The sequence below is a fragment of the Panthera pardus genome, unplaced genomic scaffold (genome assembly GCF_024362965.1).
Source record: "Panthera pardus isolate Hobbes unplaced genomic scaffold, ASM2436296v1 HiC_scaffold_16, whole genome shotgun sequence".
Classification (NCBI taxonomy): Eukaryota; Metazoa; Chordata; class Mammalia; order Carnivora; family Felidae; genus Panthera; species Panthera pardus.
The window spans coordinates 114,374,191-114,392,825 of record NW_026526721.1 but is presented as its reverse complement, the minus strand read 5'-3'; the positions used below and the strand labels follow the sequence as shown (position 1 = coordinate 114,392,825).

At 38.5% G+C, this 18,635-nt stretch overlaps 1 protein-coding gene across 1 annotated transcript in view; it reads left to right on the top strand.

The window, feature by feature from the left end:
- The window catches only part of CPB1 (carboxypeptidase B1), a 33,567-nt gene extending 19,097 nt beyond the window's left edge, over positions 1-14,470 (top strand). Inside the window, exons 9-11 of the mRNA XM_019439105.2 lie at positions 843-1,045; positions 12,170-12,254; positions 14,098-14,470. Coding sequence (XP_019294650.1) covers positions 843-1,045; positions 12,170-12,254; positions 14,098-14,285 — 476 coding nt within the window. The 3' untranslated portion in view covers positions 14,286-14,470. The remainder of the gene's footprint in view (positions 1-842; positions 1,046-12,169; positions 12,255-14,097) is intronic.
- The last annotated feature ends 4,165 nt before the right edge of the window (positions 14,471-18,635 follow it).

The following is an 18,635-nucleotide window of genomic DNA, read 5'->3' as shown; positions in this document are numbered from 1 at the left end:
GTTGAAAAGCCTGGGAGGACAAACAACATAGGAAAACAAAACAGTGTCTAAAATAAGAAAAAATGTCAAGGTTTACATTTTAGAATTCTAGCTTTCTGAAAGCACAGTTTATCTATTCACTCAAAAAAATATATTGTGTGCTGTATAGTGTTCCCAGCTGTGCTAGATGCTGGAAACACAAGGCTGAGCAATCCAGACAGAATTCTACTACTTTGAAATGTATCATCTAGAGGAGACAGTCATTAAATAATTATTTAAATTAAAATGTGATATAATTACAATTTTGTGATTCAACTCTCAGAAAATGATTACAAGTAATAAGAAAATTTCTCATGTATGTTAGTTTCTCCCTTATTAATTTTCTTGCACTATATTGAGATTTCATTGTATAATACTACACAAAGACACACTGATAATTTCACATGCAACTTTTTACCCCATTAGCTTAAAAACATAAGACCCTAATCTCATGACTAAATGTATGTGCATGCCTTATATACCTACATGATCACGAGGGTGCCTATAAAAACAGCTTTTCTTTTTCAGTTTATTTATTTATTTTGAGAAAGAGCATGAGCAGGGGGAGGGACAGAGAGAGAGAGGAGAGAGAATCCCAAGCAGGCTTCACACTGTCAGCGCTGAGCCCAACGTGGGGCTTGATCTCACAAACCGAAACAACGAGATCATGACCTGGGCCAAAATCGAGAGTCAGGCACTCAACCAACTGAGCCACCCAGGAGCCCCAAAAACAGCTTATTTTTAACTCTCTAATTTGGAAGTTTGAAACATGCTTTGTAAGAACTTTAGTAGGTGACCATTCCATTAATGACATGTTTTTGTAGAAGTCGGAGCCTCTCGAAAGCCCTGTGATGACACTTACTGTGGACCTGCTGCAGAGTCCGAAAGAGAGACCAAGGCCCTGGCTAATTTCATCCGCAGCAACCTCTCTTCCATCAAAGCATATGTGACAATCCACTCATACTCCCAAATGATGCTCTATCCTTACTCCTATGATTATAAACTCACAGAGAACAATGCTGAGCTGGTAAGTAGTTGTGGTAGTAAATATGGTATTTCACTGTTGAAAATTTTTAAATCCTATTCCTGAGAAAAAAAATATATAAAAACAATTTCTAAAAGTTCCATTAATTTTTGGCAGTAGAAGCAAAGAAAAAACTTAGTACAGATTTATAAGGAATCTGGAATTGGCTGATAAATTGGCTAAAAGAGATATGATTTTAATGGGGGGAAACAGTTCCCAACATTTAAACCAGTTTAGTCACTAATTGTCAAAATGACAATAGCTACACTTACTCCTGCTTCACCACAGTACTAACTACATGATGATTTCAGATGCATCTGGGATAATCAACAAGGTTGCTTCATCTCACACACAAACAGAAAGTCAATTCTGTCAAGTTGCCTTGAGCTGGATCTGACATAGGCAGAGCATGGCAGATGTCATTAGGAATTTGGCATATTTGGTTGATACTGGGTTAAGTGATAAGATCTTAAAATTGCTTATTCCACTGTTTGATTATATGAGACACAGTAGTAAAGCAATCAATGAATGAATAGTATGAATGGGTACTTCCTAGATATAGGAAATAATGCAAAAAAATATTTAAGTGTCTATGACACAAAAAAACGCAATCTTGTTAGAAAATCATGATATAACCACATGAAACGTCAAATAATATAAGAATTTTATAACATTCACATTAACAAATATCACATATCAATGCATAATTTTTTAAAATCAGCAGGTTTGAATCCTTCAAACAATATTTTCTAGTTTATGAAACATCTGGCTGCCATAAGTTGGGAACAATGACCTTAAGAACAAGTGTAAGATTTAAAGCATTTGAGTTATGCCAAAAAATAAAGGGGGGGGGGGGCTCCCACTTAGACAATGACATAGATATTTGGCTTACCTAAATGCATAAATTTGAAGAGCCAGTGACTTTAACAACTGGAAACTGTTGTTTTGTACTTTCAGTCTTTCAGAGACCAAATAAAATATGTAATACTATAAATATTTTGTGAAGAGCAAAACGGGAAAATAACTCAGCCTCTTAGAAAACTACGTCCTTTTCATTAAAAAAAAAAAAATCTATTTTTCAAAAAGCTTCCCATTTTCCCTGTCCACAGCCAAAAAAACAAAGGAAAACATCATTAGCTGGAACCATTAACTATTTCAATTTTCCAATTATGCTCCATCTGTTAAGTGTTCCCAGTGGGTGCTCACAGTCCTGCTATCCCAGAGATGGGTGTGGTCAGATCCTCATTTCAATCCCAGATTTCAGTCCCTGAGGAAAGAAGGTGGGGCTATGTTGTTTGCTTTATTCATGTGAATATGTTTAAACTGTGCCACATCAGAAAAGAAAAAGACAAAGCCATATTAAGTGTAACAATAATCAATATATCCAGTTTGCTTAATATATCCAGTTTTAAACCCAAATTCTAAAAGACTAATGCTAACAGAAAAATTTTAAAGTGTTCTTTGGAAATGAGCTGCTTCACAAATCATCAATACTTTTTCTTATTGGGGAATAAGTTAATTCTAATTAACAAAGAATTGGAATAAACAGAATTATATCCAGTAAAATATTCATAATCTGGATACAAAAATACAAACCATAATACAAAAAATACAAACCATAAAATAATCTTATGTTGGATGTTTACTTTTATATTCACGAAACCAATAAATTCAAGAAAAAATATATGCTACTTCTTACCCTTTCTGAGCATGACAAGATAGGTGGCTGACCTGCAAATTTAATTGTACTTATATCACAGTAATTGATTTAAAAGTTACTTTAATTTCCAATCATTTTTTTCTATGATTAAGCTTTTGCCTAGCGTCTTAAAAGAAATACTTAAGCGTCACTAGTAAAATCTAAAGTGAATGTTAATTTGATTATTTGATTCATTGGGAATCTGAATTTAATCCAGCACCCCAAAATAACTTAAATCTTTTGAATAACTAGAGATCCTTTCCATCGTTTTCTTATTTTGCATAATTCCAATTCACTAACTTCTTAAGTACATTCTGCTAGAGCAACTCACAACTGTAGTGTTAATGAGTAAATACACATAGCCAAAAAAGAATCTGAGTTTCTCATAAAGAAAAATGTTGGCTTTTTCACAGTTTTTATTTGTAATGAGGATATTAAGAACAAAAAGTAGAAGTCTTGATCTGGGTACAGTAAATGTTCCATCCAAATCTAGTGCTTTTAAATTAATTCTCAGCTAGAAAAAAATGTGATCCCGCTGTAGAAAACTAAAGGTAGGGAAAGATTAACAAGATGAATTCTTGGCATACCACATTATAAATAACTTAGAATTTCTTAAAGTGGACTTTGTCTTACACAGAATTGAGTGCATAGATATGGATATGATTCTTATTTATCTTTACATTTATAAAACCTACAAGATTATATTTGTAGCAAAAAAAAAAAAAAATGCTTCAAGGAGAATAAGACTGTAAACTGAAGGAAATTATCCTGCACCTATATTAGAATTCTCAGCGCAAATTTAGGACACACGGCAATCTTTGATACCTGAGTCATGATAAAAATGTGGCTTCATTTCTGAAAGATGTTACATGTGATTGCCTGACAATTATTCATATCATGAGACAACCTTCAGAGAATGCACAAGACCAATGAAGTAAAAGAACAAGAGAAGTAATAGCATGAATTACAAAGAAAGCTACCAAAAAATATGTCTACAGATCAGTGAAAAATATGAAGAATCATAAAAATATCTTACATGTATAATGCTTTCCACTTTGCTAACTGCTTTTACACATACTACATTATTTAAAGAAAGAATACAAAGTGCACTGTGAGTTTCCAATGGCTTCATACACTATCCAGTTCCTCGGTGTTGACTTATTCAATATGAAGCTATCACTATCATCAGAAGAAGTTTTAAGGCCCACAAAAAGAATATAATTACATTTCCAAAATTCTAAAAGATAATGAAATGCTGGATCGTATGACCTCTTTATTGTCAGAGTAAATAAAAACTAGGAGAATTAATTGAAAAGGTTTTCAAAACTATCTATATCTTTGCATTTACTGAGCAGGGAAGAAACTCCAAATCTTTGGTCCATCTTCCCCGCCAAAGGGCCTATGTGGCACTATTAATAATAATTATTATTATCATAATACCATTTCTAAGTCCAAAAGCAGGAACCCAGAATAATAACTGGTCAACTAAGTATCTTGACCCGTTCCCCAGACTGACCAAACTGGAAACTGATATGCACCACACAAAGGTGCCAGGACATACCTCTCACACCACGTTTCTACATTAGAAGCATGGAACTTTACAGCTGGAAATCTTGAAATTTCTCTGGTTCTGCTTTCTCATTTACCAGCTGCAATAATGAAGGTTTTGCTAAGCCAACACCAGTAGTAGAGACAGCCTTGGGCCTAGAGCTATTGGATCCTGAAGGACTAGACTGCCCCAATTTCCAGAGACACCCACACATTGGGTAGCCCATGTAGCCATTTTGCAGAACATTCATCAAATTGCCTTTCTTCCCACAAACACATTATTACCTCTGTGCCTGGATACTGCTAAGGATTTACACTGGTCAGCTGAGATGCCTAACTTCTCAGGGCCCAGTCTTTATGACTCTAGCCCATACTTTCATGGGCATATACTCTCTAACCAGGAGAAAGATGACGGTCTTTCTGAAAAATTATTAAACTTGACCGAAAGAGAAGAATCCATTCCTAAAGCCTAACACCTTCTAGTCCAATGGCACTTCACTACCTCTTAATTAAAGTTTTAGCTAATGAGCTACCAAGATAGAAATCCAATGCTCCACCCAAGCATGTGAGCACAAAGCAAGACCATGATTAGAGATAAACATAAAAATCAGAGGGAAGAAACGCTGTGATTAGAAGGTGGATAATTGCAGGCCCATGTGCATACCCAATCACAGCTGTCCCCACGTCCCTGCCTAATAACAAAAATGACAAGGATATAGTCCCACTGTCAGGCAGGCCACCAGCAGCTAAGGCAGACCAGGACCTGAGACACAAAATATTCACTTCAGGTATTTTCTCAGAACTTTTAAATTTCACTTATAATACAAAAAAAAAAAAAAAAAAAAAAAAAAATTTAGATGACAACCGCAGAATTTATTTAATTAGAGAAACTGGTTGTTGTTTTATCACTATATACTTTAAGTGACTTCTTGGCCTATTAAAGTTCTCCTACAGAGGCCTGGTCAGTACATGGCTCATCAGGTAATTACCAAAAATTTCACTGAGTACCTATCAAGTGCTCAGCGTAAACCATGGTTTTTGCTATTAGAAACGTCAGATCTTATTGAAATGTTAAGACTCAGATATCAGAAACCGTACAAGAGAAGTACAGAATGTGGAGTTTCAAACTAAGCACAGTAGTAGGAATGCAGGGCAGGAAAATGGTAACATGTGATAAAGCTATTCAATGAAAGTTATAGAAAGGAGAAACAATTTATTCTGGGCCTTGAAGGATGGGCAGGGTTTGGGTGACAGAGGGCTGAAGAGAGCATTTTAGGCAGACAGAAGAGCCAACAAATGTGCAAGAAGGACACTGAAAAATGGAGAGGGATGAGAAGGATCAGCCTGTTTCAAGTGTTCTTGTGGAGGAAGAGCGGGAGTGAAGTAAGGAGATTTTGGAGGGACTTAAACGTCACAATGAGTCCCGTGTCATAGCAGGCCCTAGAGCCTGTAACCTGGTAAATATGATTGCCAGCTGAAATACAGGACTCCCAGTTAGATTTGAATTTCAGAGAAATAACAATTTTTAGTGTACATATCTTCCAAATATTGCAGACTTATATTGAAGAAGTATTCACTCTTTATCTGAAATTTAAATTTAATGGGGCATTCTGTATTTTTTGCTAAATCTGGCAACCTGGCTAGTAAAGTGATATTTTAGCAGCATTGACCTAGCAGCAGTGTTTAAGAGACACTTATACCATCATCAGCAAAGAAGATAGGCATTCAGAGAACCTTCAAAATGGTTGTCCTCCTTTTCAATTTTGTCTCTAAAATACACTCGTGTTTACCATAATTATGTCTTTTATCTGACTTTCCTGTAAACTAGTTTTGCGCCCCCCCACCCACCCCCCCACCCCGCTGCGGCCGACCCCCTAGGAGACATTTGGCAATGTCAGAGAGGCACTTTTGGTTGTCATAACTGTAGGAGTGCTATAGGCATCTCGTGGGTAGAGGCCAGAGGATGCAGATAAACATTCTACAATGCACAGGACAGCCCCCACAACAAAGAATTATCCAGCCCACATGTCAAGAGTGCTGAGGTTGAGAAACCCTGCTTTAAAACTAAGATAAGAACAAAGTCACATTCCTGGCTCAAGGCCCCTGGCTTTCACCCTCCTCACAAATAGTTTATAGTGTTCTGCAAATCTGAAGTGCAAAAGATACAGTACGTTCTCATTATACAGCATTTATTTTTTAATATTTATTTGGAAGAAGTACCACCTACACACACACACACACACACAAATACTCTAGACTTTGCAACTTCAGCTGACTCACCTTTCACATTTTCCTTGATTTTAAAGAGCTGAAAAGTATGTATGTAGATCAGCCAAAGAAAAAACTGCTTTACATCAGTGCAAGCATTCCCACTCTCCCCATGAGCTCTGCCAAGACGGGCAGGCCCAGCTCTCCCAAGCCAAGCCTTTCCCCTAACTCCTTGCCTTTCTCTAATCTCGGGCTTCGCAACCAGAGCCTGCACTTGTTTACCCTCCTGTTTTTCTCAGAAACATGTTTGTCTTTTCAAGTCCCAAAGGCCTTCTACTCAGTGCCTGCCTGTGGGCCTTGCAGGCTTCTCCTCTTGCATCAAAATTATAAAAGTTAAATTCCTCATTGGTCCCTTGGTGTAAGTTACCCATTATCACAGAACAGAAGGAAGGAAACGGCAGTTAAAGATCATTTTGATGCTTCCATTATCACATGTATTCACCCGGAGGAATAGTTAAACTCAGAACTTCCAGTTAGAAACAAAGTTCTGGAGAAAATTTCCTTCGAATTGGCTTATACCCCATAGTCAGTTTGGAACTTTTGTTTCCTTGTACTGGAATAATGGACCAGCGGAAGACCCGAAGAGGCAGCCCCCCGCCTCCCATGACTCTGGCTTGCAGTGAAGACCATGGGCACAGCCATGAGACAGGGGCTTCCTGATCACATGTTATCTGGGAACGCAGGTCAGTGGAAAAGAACACCCTCGCCTTATTCATCTTACCAGCCCCCTGGAGCTCAGAGCCTGAGAAACATTACACTAGTTGGTCTTTTGTCTCTTGGGCTTTGAGTTAGATGTGACACTTTAGACTCTCTCTGTCTTTTGCTCTATGACCAAGGCCTCTTTTTAAGAAAACAGGTGACAAAAGAGAACATGCATAAGACATGGTAGGAAACTCATATCTAAGGATTAATAAAGGCTGGCCATGTTTGGCCTTGACTGAAAGCAAAGTTTTCTCTGAGGCTGATTTATATTTAGCTTCCTTCTGTTCTTTACAATTGGTAAAACCAGCTCCAGCAACACTTCTTTTGAAGTATTCGAAGGCCACAAGGAGAAGTGAAAAAGAGCACAGGATTTAAAGCAAGAAGAACCTAGCTCAAGTCAGCCACTTATGGGGCTGCATGCCCTTGGGAAAGTTCTTTTATCCTCTCTGAGTTTCAGTTCTTTTATCTGTAAAATGGGGATAAAAATATCTAGCTCTTATCAAGAGCTCTTTGTAAAGTCTAAGGTTTTATGTAAATGTTAGTTCTTATTTTGAACCCATTGAGCAAGGATGTAAGATGTCCCTCAAATAACAGGTTGTATAGAAAGAGTCTTTAATTGGAGTTTCAAGATGTGGATCATGCTTTCTGATGTGCCATTGCTTCTGCGGGTCTTTCGTCAGCTGTCTTAGTCCCTTTTTACAGAAATGTACAAGGGAAAGGAGTTACCACTCTAACATTTTAGCGAATGCAGGAATTATCTCTCTTTTACCATTCCTGGCTGGGGTCAGTCACCCAGCTTGGTTGGAACATTCCCACTGAGCGTGCTGCCCCACGTGGCATTCCATTTTGCTAGAAAATTCTATGCTGATGAAATGTGGACAGATAGTGTTGGAAAGATAAATGAGTAACATTTGTGAAAGTATTTGAACTCTTCAAAAGAAAAGACCCACAGTGATTCCAGGGATTTTTGTTAAGATCATTGGAATTTAAAATATGATATTTTGGTCAATTAATGTCTGTTCTGGGTTTTTGGTTTTTTTTTTTTTGTCTCTTAGCTTTGGAGAAGCTGAGAGAAAGGGTCCACACACTTCATTTTTTTTTAATTACTGGAAATAAGTAAAATGCACAGCAGACGTATCATGTAATTGTGGCAACCCATCAACTATCACTACATGGTACCACCACCCTCCCCACAAACATCCCCAATCTCTACTCACACATGTCCCAGCCTTCACAGAGCTCAGCATCCTGCACACCCACCCAAATCAGGCCCATCTGTAACGCCCCAAAGTCCTAGGATAAGACTCAATCAACCAACCATGTGCTAGATGCTATACCATCTGCTGCAGATACAAAGTAAATAGCCAAGAATCCCTTTCCACAGGGGGGCTTGCCTGAGGGGTGGGGCAAATAGATCCAAAAAAACAATTCATTATAGAATAGAGTGACAGGAACTCTGATAGTGGTATGAGCTTTCACAAAAGAGGGGTGAATCGATGCTCTCTAAGAGAGTCAGGGGCAACTTCACAGAGAAGGTGACACTAAAACTGAATCTGGAAGGACAACAGTAATTCTCCAAATCAACAAAGATGAGAAGAGAACTTCAACAAAGGGAGAAGGATACCCAATGTGATGGGGGTAAGAAGAGGCAGGCATGGGTAAGAAGTAGCTCAAGGTAACCTAGCTCGGAAGGAAGAGGAATGCACAGCAAGGGGTGCAGACTGGGAGAAGAGGGAGGGCCTAGCCCGCACTCTATGCCCAAAAGGAGGCCGGACTTCAACAGAAGGTGAGAAAGCCACTGAGAGATGTGGTGATGAGGTGACACTCAGAAGATGAGTGATGAGTAGGTATCAAGAGGTTAGAGCAACTGAGGACAAGGAGAGCAAAGGCTGACACAAACTAAAGGTTCCTGCAATGTGCACCAGTGGCAGGAACAAATTAACATCCTTTTTAAACTAACATCAATCTGAGATATTGGGGTCTGCAACAAAGGCAGAACAACCACTTCCAGAAGATGCTTACGAAGTCTTAGAAAGCACTTGGTTATTATCACTTTGAGGAAAGGCAAACTGCACGGTTTTGTGTGGCCCTAATGGTAGTTATGACTACAATGGTAAGTTGATAAGTCAAAAGAGAGAACAGATCACAAGTAGGCCCCTTCGGTTTTGTCAGATAACTCAAATATTATGTCATACCAATAACCTTATTAAGAGACTTGAAGGTCAACAGGCACTCAGGAGTTTAATAGATAATGACAGTGACCTTCTTGTCTTAAATCTCCTCTAGTCTTCATAACTGTTCATGTTTGGAACTAATCCTGAAGAATCACACTTCTTTATTTCTCCAGCTTTATTGAAATATAATTGACATATAACATTGTATCGGTTTAAGGGGTACAGTGTGTTGATTTGGTACACATATACATTGGGAAATGGACACCACATTAGCTAATACATCCTTCACATAATTATCATTTTGTTGCTGTTGCTATTTTGTTGCTTTGTCGTTATGGTGAGAACATTAAAGTTCTATTCTCATAGCAACCTTCAAGTACAATACGGTACTGTTAATCATAGTCATAATGCTGAAACTGAGACCCTCAGAACTTCTTAGAATTGTATCTCTAGCTAAAAGTAATAATTCAAGGCTTAAAGACAGGGGAAAAAAAAACCCAGAACAGATGAAAAGCCTAAGAAAGGTAAGTAGGGAAGGAATAAGAGTGCTTTAGGATCCGAGGTTCTGCATTACAGAAAAATAACTACAGATATCCTCAGATGAATGCAAGTTAATGAAATTACAGAAGAGGAGAAAATATACAATTTACTTACTAAAAATAATTAGTACCTCACCATGTTTCACATCTGTAAAAGATGGTTTCAAATCTATTCTGAGCATTATGCAATTGTGAATAGATTATTCTCATTTCAGTCTGCAGCAGGCCCTGTACTAGAGGGTAGAGACGAGACCTGGCTCTAGTATGTTGGTCAGAATAAGATTCAAACAACAGGGCTACACATTTAGACCACAACAGTGAAAGATTCCATGCAGTAAGAGAAAGCATATATTCGTTTACCAGGTGGGGAAAAAAAAGGGAAGTAAAACCCTACAAGTTTCAAGTCACTGTCCCCAAACTCTGAGAACAATAAATTAGTTCCAAGAAACGGATTACCCCATTTCAGTGGACCAAACCAGAAAATCTAAAAAAATAGAATTATTCTATTTTATAATTCTTTTTAAATTTTCCAATATACCACTTGGTTGATAAAGCATTAGCAATTTAGGAGCTGGAACCTTGAAGTTTTATAGCCATGCCCTGGTCAATTTGACATAAGATACCACTAAACTGGTTTTGATATTAGAACAAGGACTAAGGGAAGTTCCTACTTTGCAATACCCGGAGTATTTTGATTTCATCACCAAACTCACAGCTTTCCAAGCATATGTACGAGACATAATCATGATGCCAAAGTATGAAATATGGCTAGTTTCACAACCAGAATGAATTATGGCTAATTCTGTAGTAAACAATCAGACTCTCAAATCTATTCCCAAGACAGCCAAGTCAGGCCTTCCTTTTCAAGTGATTCATTTAAATATGCAGTATGTCAGTGGATGTTAGGGAGTTAGGGAGGATTGGGGGTATAGAGCCCTTGCCCTTGAGTAGTTGGGTGCAGGGGAACAGAAAAGCAGTGGATCCTTGAAGAGAACGATGCTGCTTCTAAACACACACACACACACACACACACACACACACACACACACACACACACACACGTTAATACTTGCCACTTTTTTAAATTCTGGAATTCGAATGTTCTTCATTTTGAAATAGATGTTGTCTAATTCTTCAGTCTAAAAATCTTCAAAGCCAGAACCACCCTCATCCCTGGAACTGCCAATTCCTAAGAATCTCTATGATGGCAGCAAACACTATATTGAATATCCAATCGTTCATATGTGTAGTTTTTAATACTCTTACCCCAGCTCATATAATACTATTTCATCTTGACTTTATAACCTACCACATTTCCAGGTAGTTTTTGTTTTGTTTTCTTTTGTTTGGGGTTACTTTGTACGTATTTGATTTGTTTGTTTGCCTGCATTAGGTAGACAACCTCTTTGCACAACCACAAAGACCTCCTTGTCTCCAGTTTTTCTCTTTGTACAAGCACCAGAGACAATACAGATTTGCCACACTAATCCTCAGACATAGCCTAATTCTTAATATACAGTGACATTTTACTGTATCAATGAATGTGATATCTGGGACAGTTACAGATTACTGTAGCTTCATTTCTCTAGCCTGAACTAAGGTTTAAAAAAAAAAAAGTTTAACAAGTCTAAATAAGAATACCTGGGGGAAAAGACACACTAAGTTCTATGTAAATGAAAAAGAAAAGAAAGTAAAAGATTGTCCTCCGACTAAAATAGAACTTATTGCCGGTTACTGCAACAATGATTTGAAATAAATGTAAGGACCTAATTCTTAAATAAGAGGGCAAGAGTGCTAATTGTCCTCAGAGTTCCAACAATTAGTTCCTGGACAACCACTAAGTGGTAAGCCTTGGCCTGGACCCTGCAGACATGGAGATAAAAGACAGAAAAAAATCACTGAGAACTCAGAGGCCAGCAAATGGTATTGCCACAACACAACACGTTCTGTGTGGAACAGAGGGAAGCTCGGAGTGAGTGCCTGGAGAGGGCATGAGGTAAGACATCCTCACCCAAGAATGACTTGGATCACGTGACTAGGTCAGCTAAAAACTCAGAATGGGCCCTGAGTAAGTAGAAAACTAACCCAAACTGTGTCTTGTGTCTCTTCAATGTCTTAAAAATAATGTACAGATACTTGTTTGTTTGTCAGTGTGTGCTTTCACTTATTTACTGACTAACTGCTGGTTCTTTTGCAGAATGCCCTGGCTAAAGCTACCGTAAAAGAACTTGCCACACTGCATGGCACCAAGTACACATATGGCCCAGGAGCTACAACAATCTGTGAGTCTTGGCTTCAGAACTGTGCAAAGAGACTGCATGCCTAAAAAGGCGACAAATGGTTCCCAGAGACTTTCCTTAGATCATCTGAAGCATGTGGCTTTTGCCTGACAGTGAATTTTTTATACAACGTGTCGTCAGTTTTCTGTTCGGAAAAAATATCCCTTTCAACCCATAAAAACATTTGCTCTCTATAAACATCCATTGAGCTCCCACTACTATGTGCCAGGCCCATACTAGGTGCTAGAGAAGAAAGGAAGGATGGAGAGAAGGCAAGAGAGAAGGAGAAAGGGAAAGGGGTGGGGGGGGGGGGGGGGAGACCAGCACAGTCTTCTAAGAACCCACAGTAGGGAAGCAGGAAAACTAAACATAGGGATGCTAAGTGCTAGGACAGAGGATGAGCAAAGAAGGAGCACCACCTAGGACCAAATAGCCCATCCCATGGTATCAGGGATGACTGCCCAGGAGAATGACTCAGAAGCTTTACCTGGAAGGACAACTGCTGGAGATAAGCATTAAGAAGGAGTGTTTCCCTGACTAAACAGACTGCAGGTGTGAGGGCTAATTCGGGCTCAAGCCACTTTCCAGGGATAGATGTGAGCCCCTCTGACCAGTCACTCAGTGTGTTAGAGCAAATGTCAAGAGACACACAGCAAGAGGGTTCGGTAGGGGCTGGACCCCAGAGTTCAGATTTCACTTAGATGCTACAGAGTTTGAGTGTCACTGGGAAGGCACATCCTGCAGGCCCCACTTTCCACTTCTACTTCTATTTTCCTTTGCCTGTGCATGATTTCTTTTTGCCCCAGATCTGAAAGGACTAAAAATACAAGGGAAAAGGGCCAGTCCTGTCATCACAGGGCCTCCTGTGCAGCTGGAGAGGCTCCAATCCTGGGTTGTTGTTTTCTTTTAGGTTTTATGTTGAATACAGTTCTCTGTACTCTTGGACTTTTTTCAACTGCTCTGAATCATATGGGGCATACTGTTTTCTTACAGGTTCCAACAGAAATAGCCCACTTAGTCATATATTGTGAATTTCTTGCATATTTTATTCAGACTAGTTCAATGAAGGTTCTTTTTCCATTATACCATAAACCTCGGAGGGCAGAAGTCACATCTTGCCTCTATCCTGGCACCTCCAGAGTACAGCCCGTGGCCTGCTGCCCAGTGAGGGCTGTACAACTGTTGACGGAATAAACAGATCAAAGAATGAATTAATGAATTAATCAATGAATGAATGAACAAATGAGCTAATGACTGAATAAATATAAAATCCACGTGGCAGTAACATCATAACTGTTATTGAATGAATAGCTGAATAAATGCCCAATCTATGCCAGACCAGATGCCAGGCCCTGAGGAAACCAATATAAAGGCACAGCACTGCCCTCAAGATGCTCCAATTTCATCATTCAGCCCTGTTTCCTCGGGATTTGGAGTTCTCGCCTATCACCAGTCATCACGAAGCTTACCTTATTTTCCCAGGACACAAATACTCTTTTTCCAGAAACTATATATATTTTGTCAACAAATTACATATGTTATAGTCTACTATAGCATACAAGCACAGTGGGAAGTTTATATTATATTATAAATTACATACTTCCTGGAGTATGAAACATGTCATTCCCACTATAATTAAGCTTAAAGGTAAGATTGTCCTGAGTTTTTAAAACACCCCCATAGCCTTTATAATCCAGTTTTCTAGAATATTTTTCCCTGTAAAACAGTTGTAATTACAAATTACCATCTTTCATTTGTGTGTTTTTTTGTTTTTTTAATTTTCTTCCTGGATTTTAAGTTTTTTGGTTTTTTGTTTTTCTGTTTTTCTGCTGTTTGCACATTGCAGATCCTGCTGCTGGGGGCTCTGATGACTGGGCTTATGACCAAGGAATCAAATATTCTTTTACCTTCGAACTCCGGGATAAAGGCAGATATGGCTTTGTCCTCCCTGAATCCCAGATTCGGCCAACCTGTGAAGAAACGATGCTAGCCATCAAGTACCTTGCCAGATACGTCATGGAACATCCATACTAGTAGAAAATGCTGACAGCCTTATTTCCAAGTGCTCACTCTTCATTTATTTCCAATCCTGAGCTCTTATTTTTGTTTCCCTGTAAATTTTCCAGATCCTAATCTTTCTTTTACGCTATCGGTCTATTAAACTACTTGGATCTTTTAATACTTGTAATAATAAAAGTGAATCTATTGTAATTATAAAACCTGGCAAATTGCCTACTTCTTTAGAAAAAAGAAATGATGTGAACAAATGACTAAGCAAGCCACACAGGGTGTTGATGAGGATCAGCCATATAGGAGTTAAAAGTCCTCAGGGTATTTGCCAACTCTGGAAGACTGCAGACATGCACAGGTTATAATGAGGGCATATAAGGAAGGAGAAATATAAGGGGAAATTTAAGAAAACTCAGTTTGGTGAAAGACCCCATCTTCGTTTAGATTTCATCTCAGTTCATTTATTTTTTTCTAAGTTTATTTATTTTGAGAAAGAGAGGGAGAGAGGGAGAGAGGGAGAGAGGGAGAGAGGGAGAGAGAGAGAGAGAGAGAGAGAGAGAGGAATCCCAAGCAGGTTCCACACTGCCAGCACGGAGTCCAACATGGGGCTCAATCTCATGAACCGTGAGATCATGACCGGAGTCAAAACCAAGAGTCAGACGCTTAACCAACTGAGCCACCCAGGTATCCCTCAGCTCATTTATTTTATGAACTGTCTACTACATGCCAAACACTTTGGTAAGCAATCAGGGGCAGAGCAATGAAAAAGGAAGGCATTTCTGCCTTCAATGGACATTTGGGAAGACAGACATGAAATAATTACCTATTAAACTAATTATTTAATAGTTCATGATTTAATTTACACTAAGCAAGTAAGTGCTAGACAAATTACATTAAAAGACCATTTAAAAGATCTACCTCCCGGATGGGGGGCGGGGGGAAGGCTCTCTCAGGGAGTGCTGGAACTTGAAAAATAAGTCACAAGTAGCTGGAGGAAGGGAGTGCCTCTTCCAAACTCTGTGACTATTCAGAACCTGTAAGAAGAAAGTCAGGGAGGGAGGAACCTAGAGAGTTAAGCGAAGAAGGGCTTGTTCAGGGACTGAGGAGGGAAGTAAAGGCCATAAGGCACAGCAAAGAGGTTAAGGATTTAGAAAAATCAGTATATGAACAATGGGAAGCCATTGAAAACATTAGATTGCAAATGACACGACCAGAGTTTTTAAAACACCAGCCAGCTAAGGTGTGGAAAGCAGGTTGGAAATAAAACAAGAGGGTGTCAGGAACCCTGGGTGCACCTGTTAGGCCTGAAACAAAAGAGGCAAAAATCATTCCATGATTTGAAGTTTCCCAGAAATAGAACTGAACATGGTAATGTTAGAGAGTATTATGCGAAGTTCAAATTTTAAAATATAATAACAGGTATCTAGTTACAATTTGCAGGCATCTCTTAATTTATAATCTACTTTAGTACTCTACTTTAAAATATGAGCTAATTGCTTTCTGTGTGGATTCAAGTAAAATAGGATTCCATATCTGGCAAAATATATTAAAATATTTTTGATACTGCTCTATTCAAAACCAGAACCCTTTGAAGTCACCGAGGTGTGTTTCGAAGTTGTCAAGCCAAAGAATGATTAATTGCATTAATTGTCCACTAGGTGGTAGCAGTGCTGCTGCTACAATTCGTCCAGCAATCCTCGGCAAAATAATTTAGTAATACATCATTTAAAGAAGCAGAGAAACAGACACGTAAGTGCAAAAAAAGAAAATCCCATGAATTCTCAAGCACTACTGGCAGTAATAAAAACATAGATGTAATTTAGCTAAATTATCTTTCCCCCATGTTGTTTAAATTATAAACAAATTATAAAGCTAACTCAGCCAGAGTTACCTAAGTGAAGTTACACTGCTGAAGGTATACCATTCAATCCACAGGTAGTTCCACAAAACACTCCCATAATCCACCTCTAGCAAGTAACACTGACCTCAAACTAAGGGATGCCGTGACCCAAAGTTCAGAAGTCATGTGTGTAAACCATAAAGAGCCCTCCAAGGTCTCTAAATTAAGTGCTTTAAATTAGAAATTGTCAAAAATTCCAAGGAATTTTTAAGACAAATAAGGACTAGGAAAGTAAATACACAAATAATATCTCATTTAAATTCACATGTATCCAAGATTTCTCATACCAGAAACATTTTTGCTATACCTCTGGCTGACTGAAAGTCAACAGCTCTCTGGCTAGGGGTGCCACTTGCTTGAGCTAAACTGAGAAAAAAAACAGAAAGAGATTTCTGCTTTAGACCTTCCCAGTGCAATACCATATGACCTCCTGCCAGGTGGACCAGAAACTGTCCAGGGTTCCTGCCTAAACTGGCCTACCAGAAGCCTCTGGCTGTAAGGGCATCTCTGCTCCTCCCTCCTTTAAATTTCTCCCACACTGAGATCCCAGGACAGGCTCTGAGTCCTTCCTCAGTCCCAAGCTCTCACCCTGCCAAAGCAGCAAGTCTGGAATATGGGAATTCTACGTATCTAGAATAACATCCCGTGTAGTCACCGGTTTTTGCCACATAACCTATATGAGTTGATCAAAAGAAAATTTCAGGCACAGAAGAAAAACAGAAGGAATCATGACAGTCAATGAGGTTATTTGGAGGCCAAATGGGGTCTTGATGAGCCTCTTAGGTCACCTCATTTGAGCAGGTGGTCACTCCCCCTCTAGCCAGCTCTCACACTGCCTGAATCACACACCCACATCTTTGTCCAGAAATGTCACCTTCCCTTCAACGAATGAAGACAAGTATTTCTGCGGCATTTTGCAGGGAAGCTGCAATATTCAATATCCACAATGAAAGGCAACACATTTTTCTTTCAACACATCCTTTATGATATATCTAAAGGTAATCCAGAAGCTTCTTGGATTTGATTTGGAGAATCATTTGAAAGACTCTAGTAAAATCACAAGAGAATCTTCACTTTCATTTTCTAAGATACATCTTTTATAGTGATAATGTTTAAATATATGCACAAAATACATAGTTTAAAAAATAAAGCAAGATTTTAAACTGCAGCTAGGCATATACTACTGCAAAACTCCACGGAGTTCAAAGATCCAGAAGGGTGGAAAATTTTTGTTGTGTGAGGCATTCAACGTTAAATCTTTTGAAAGAGATTAATTTGATCTATGAAATATCACACCACCTTACACAGTCAATCCTAAAATGACACGCTGTCCAATAGCTATTCATCCTATACCATACATGTGCCAAGATCTTCCGTAAATTTTGAGGCGATAATACAAGATTATACAGAACTATGCCTGCCAAGAAATCACACCAGTTCTGAGAAACAGCTCCAGAATATTCTTGAAATCCATCTATTGTATCTGTTCTTTAGAAGCTAACTAAATCAGGGAGGATTTGGAAGTCTTAAAAAAAAAAAAAAAGCATCACATGTCAATGTCCTATTCTAGAAACAGGGAACAGAAATACGTAACAGATATTAAGAAGTCCAAGATTATTTATAATTAGAGTCTTAGCCTGAGAGATGGCAGGATCCTTTCCTCCAAATAAAATACAAGCATACTTCCTACTTAACCTGAAAAACAGATACACAAGCCTTCTCTACAGTTTTAAAACTAGTCACACACACAAAAAAAAATGGCTTTAAGAAAATATATAAGAATGCTAGGATTAAGGGTGATTTCTACCTTCCTTCAAATTTTCTGTATTTTGGTCAATTATTTTCAGTAGGAATTTATTACTTGAAGAGTCAGAAAATAAAACTCCAAAAAGAAAAGCTGTAACATAAAAAAACTTTCCTGAAGTAGCCCCCAGTAAAACAAAAACAGAAAGATATTTCACCTCTAAAAAACACAGCCATCACTTTCACCCAGCACATGATATTTACTGATACTCCAGTTGATAGTGGCCAACTGTAAGTCTTTTTACCAAGTGCTTAGAAGGCACGGGCATATTTTTTTGCACCTACCATCCACCAAGTCCTTCACAGATGGTATCGCATTTAGCCTTCACAGCCTCCTGCCAGAATCCAGTTTGCATCTCCATTTCACAGATGACGAAACATCAATGTTTTTGAGGTTATAGTATTTTTAGTACATTCAAAATATTCTGTGTTTTGATAAGTTACAATGTAGCTTCAAAAACATATTTTATGTTATTAAGGACCACCCGCCAAGGTTCCGTAGCCAGATCCCCAATTCACCTCAGGTTCCAAGTGCAAATTTAAACGGATTTCTTCCATCATTCAATTCAAACATATGGAAAAGCAGTATTTGAGAACAAAGAACTGGGTTCAAATCTCAACTCTGTGAACATACTAGCTCTGCTACATTGGGCAAGTTATTTCCTAAAAAA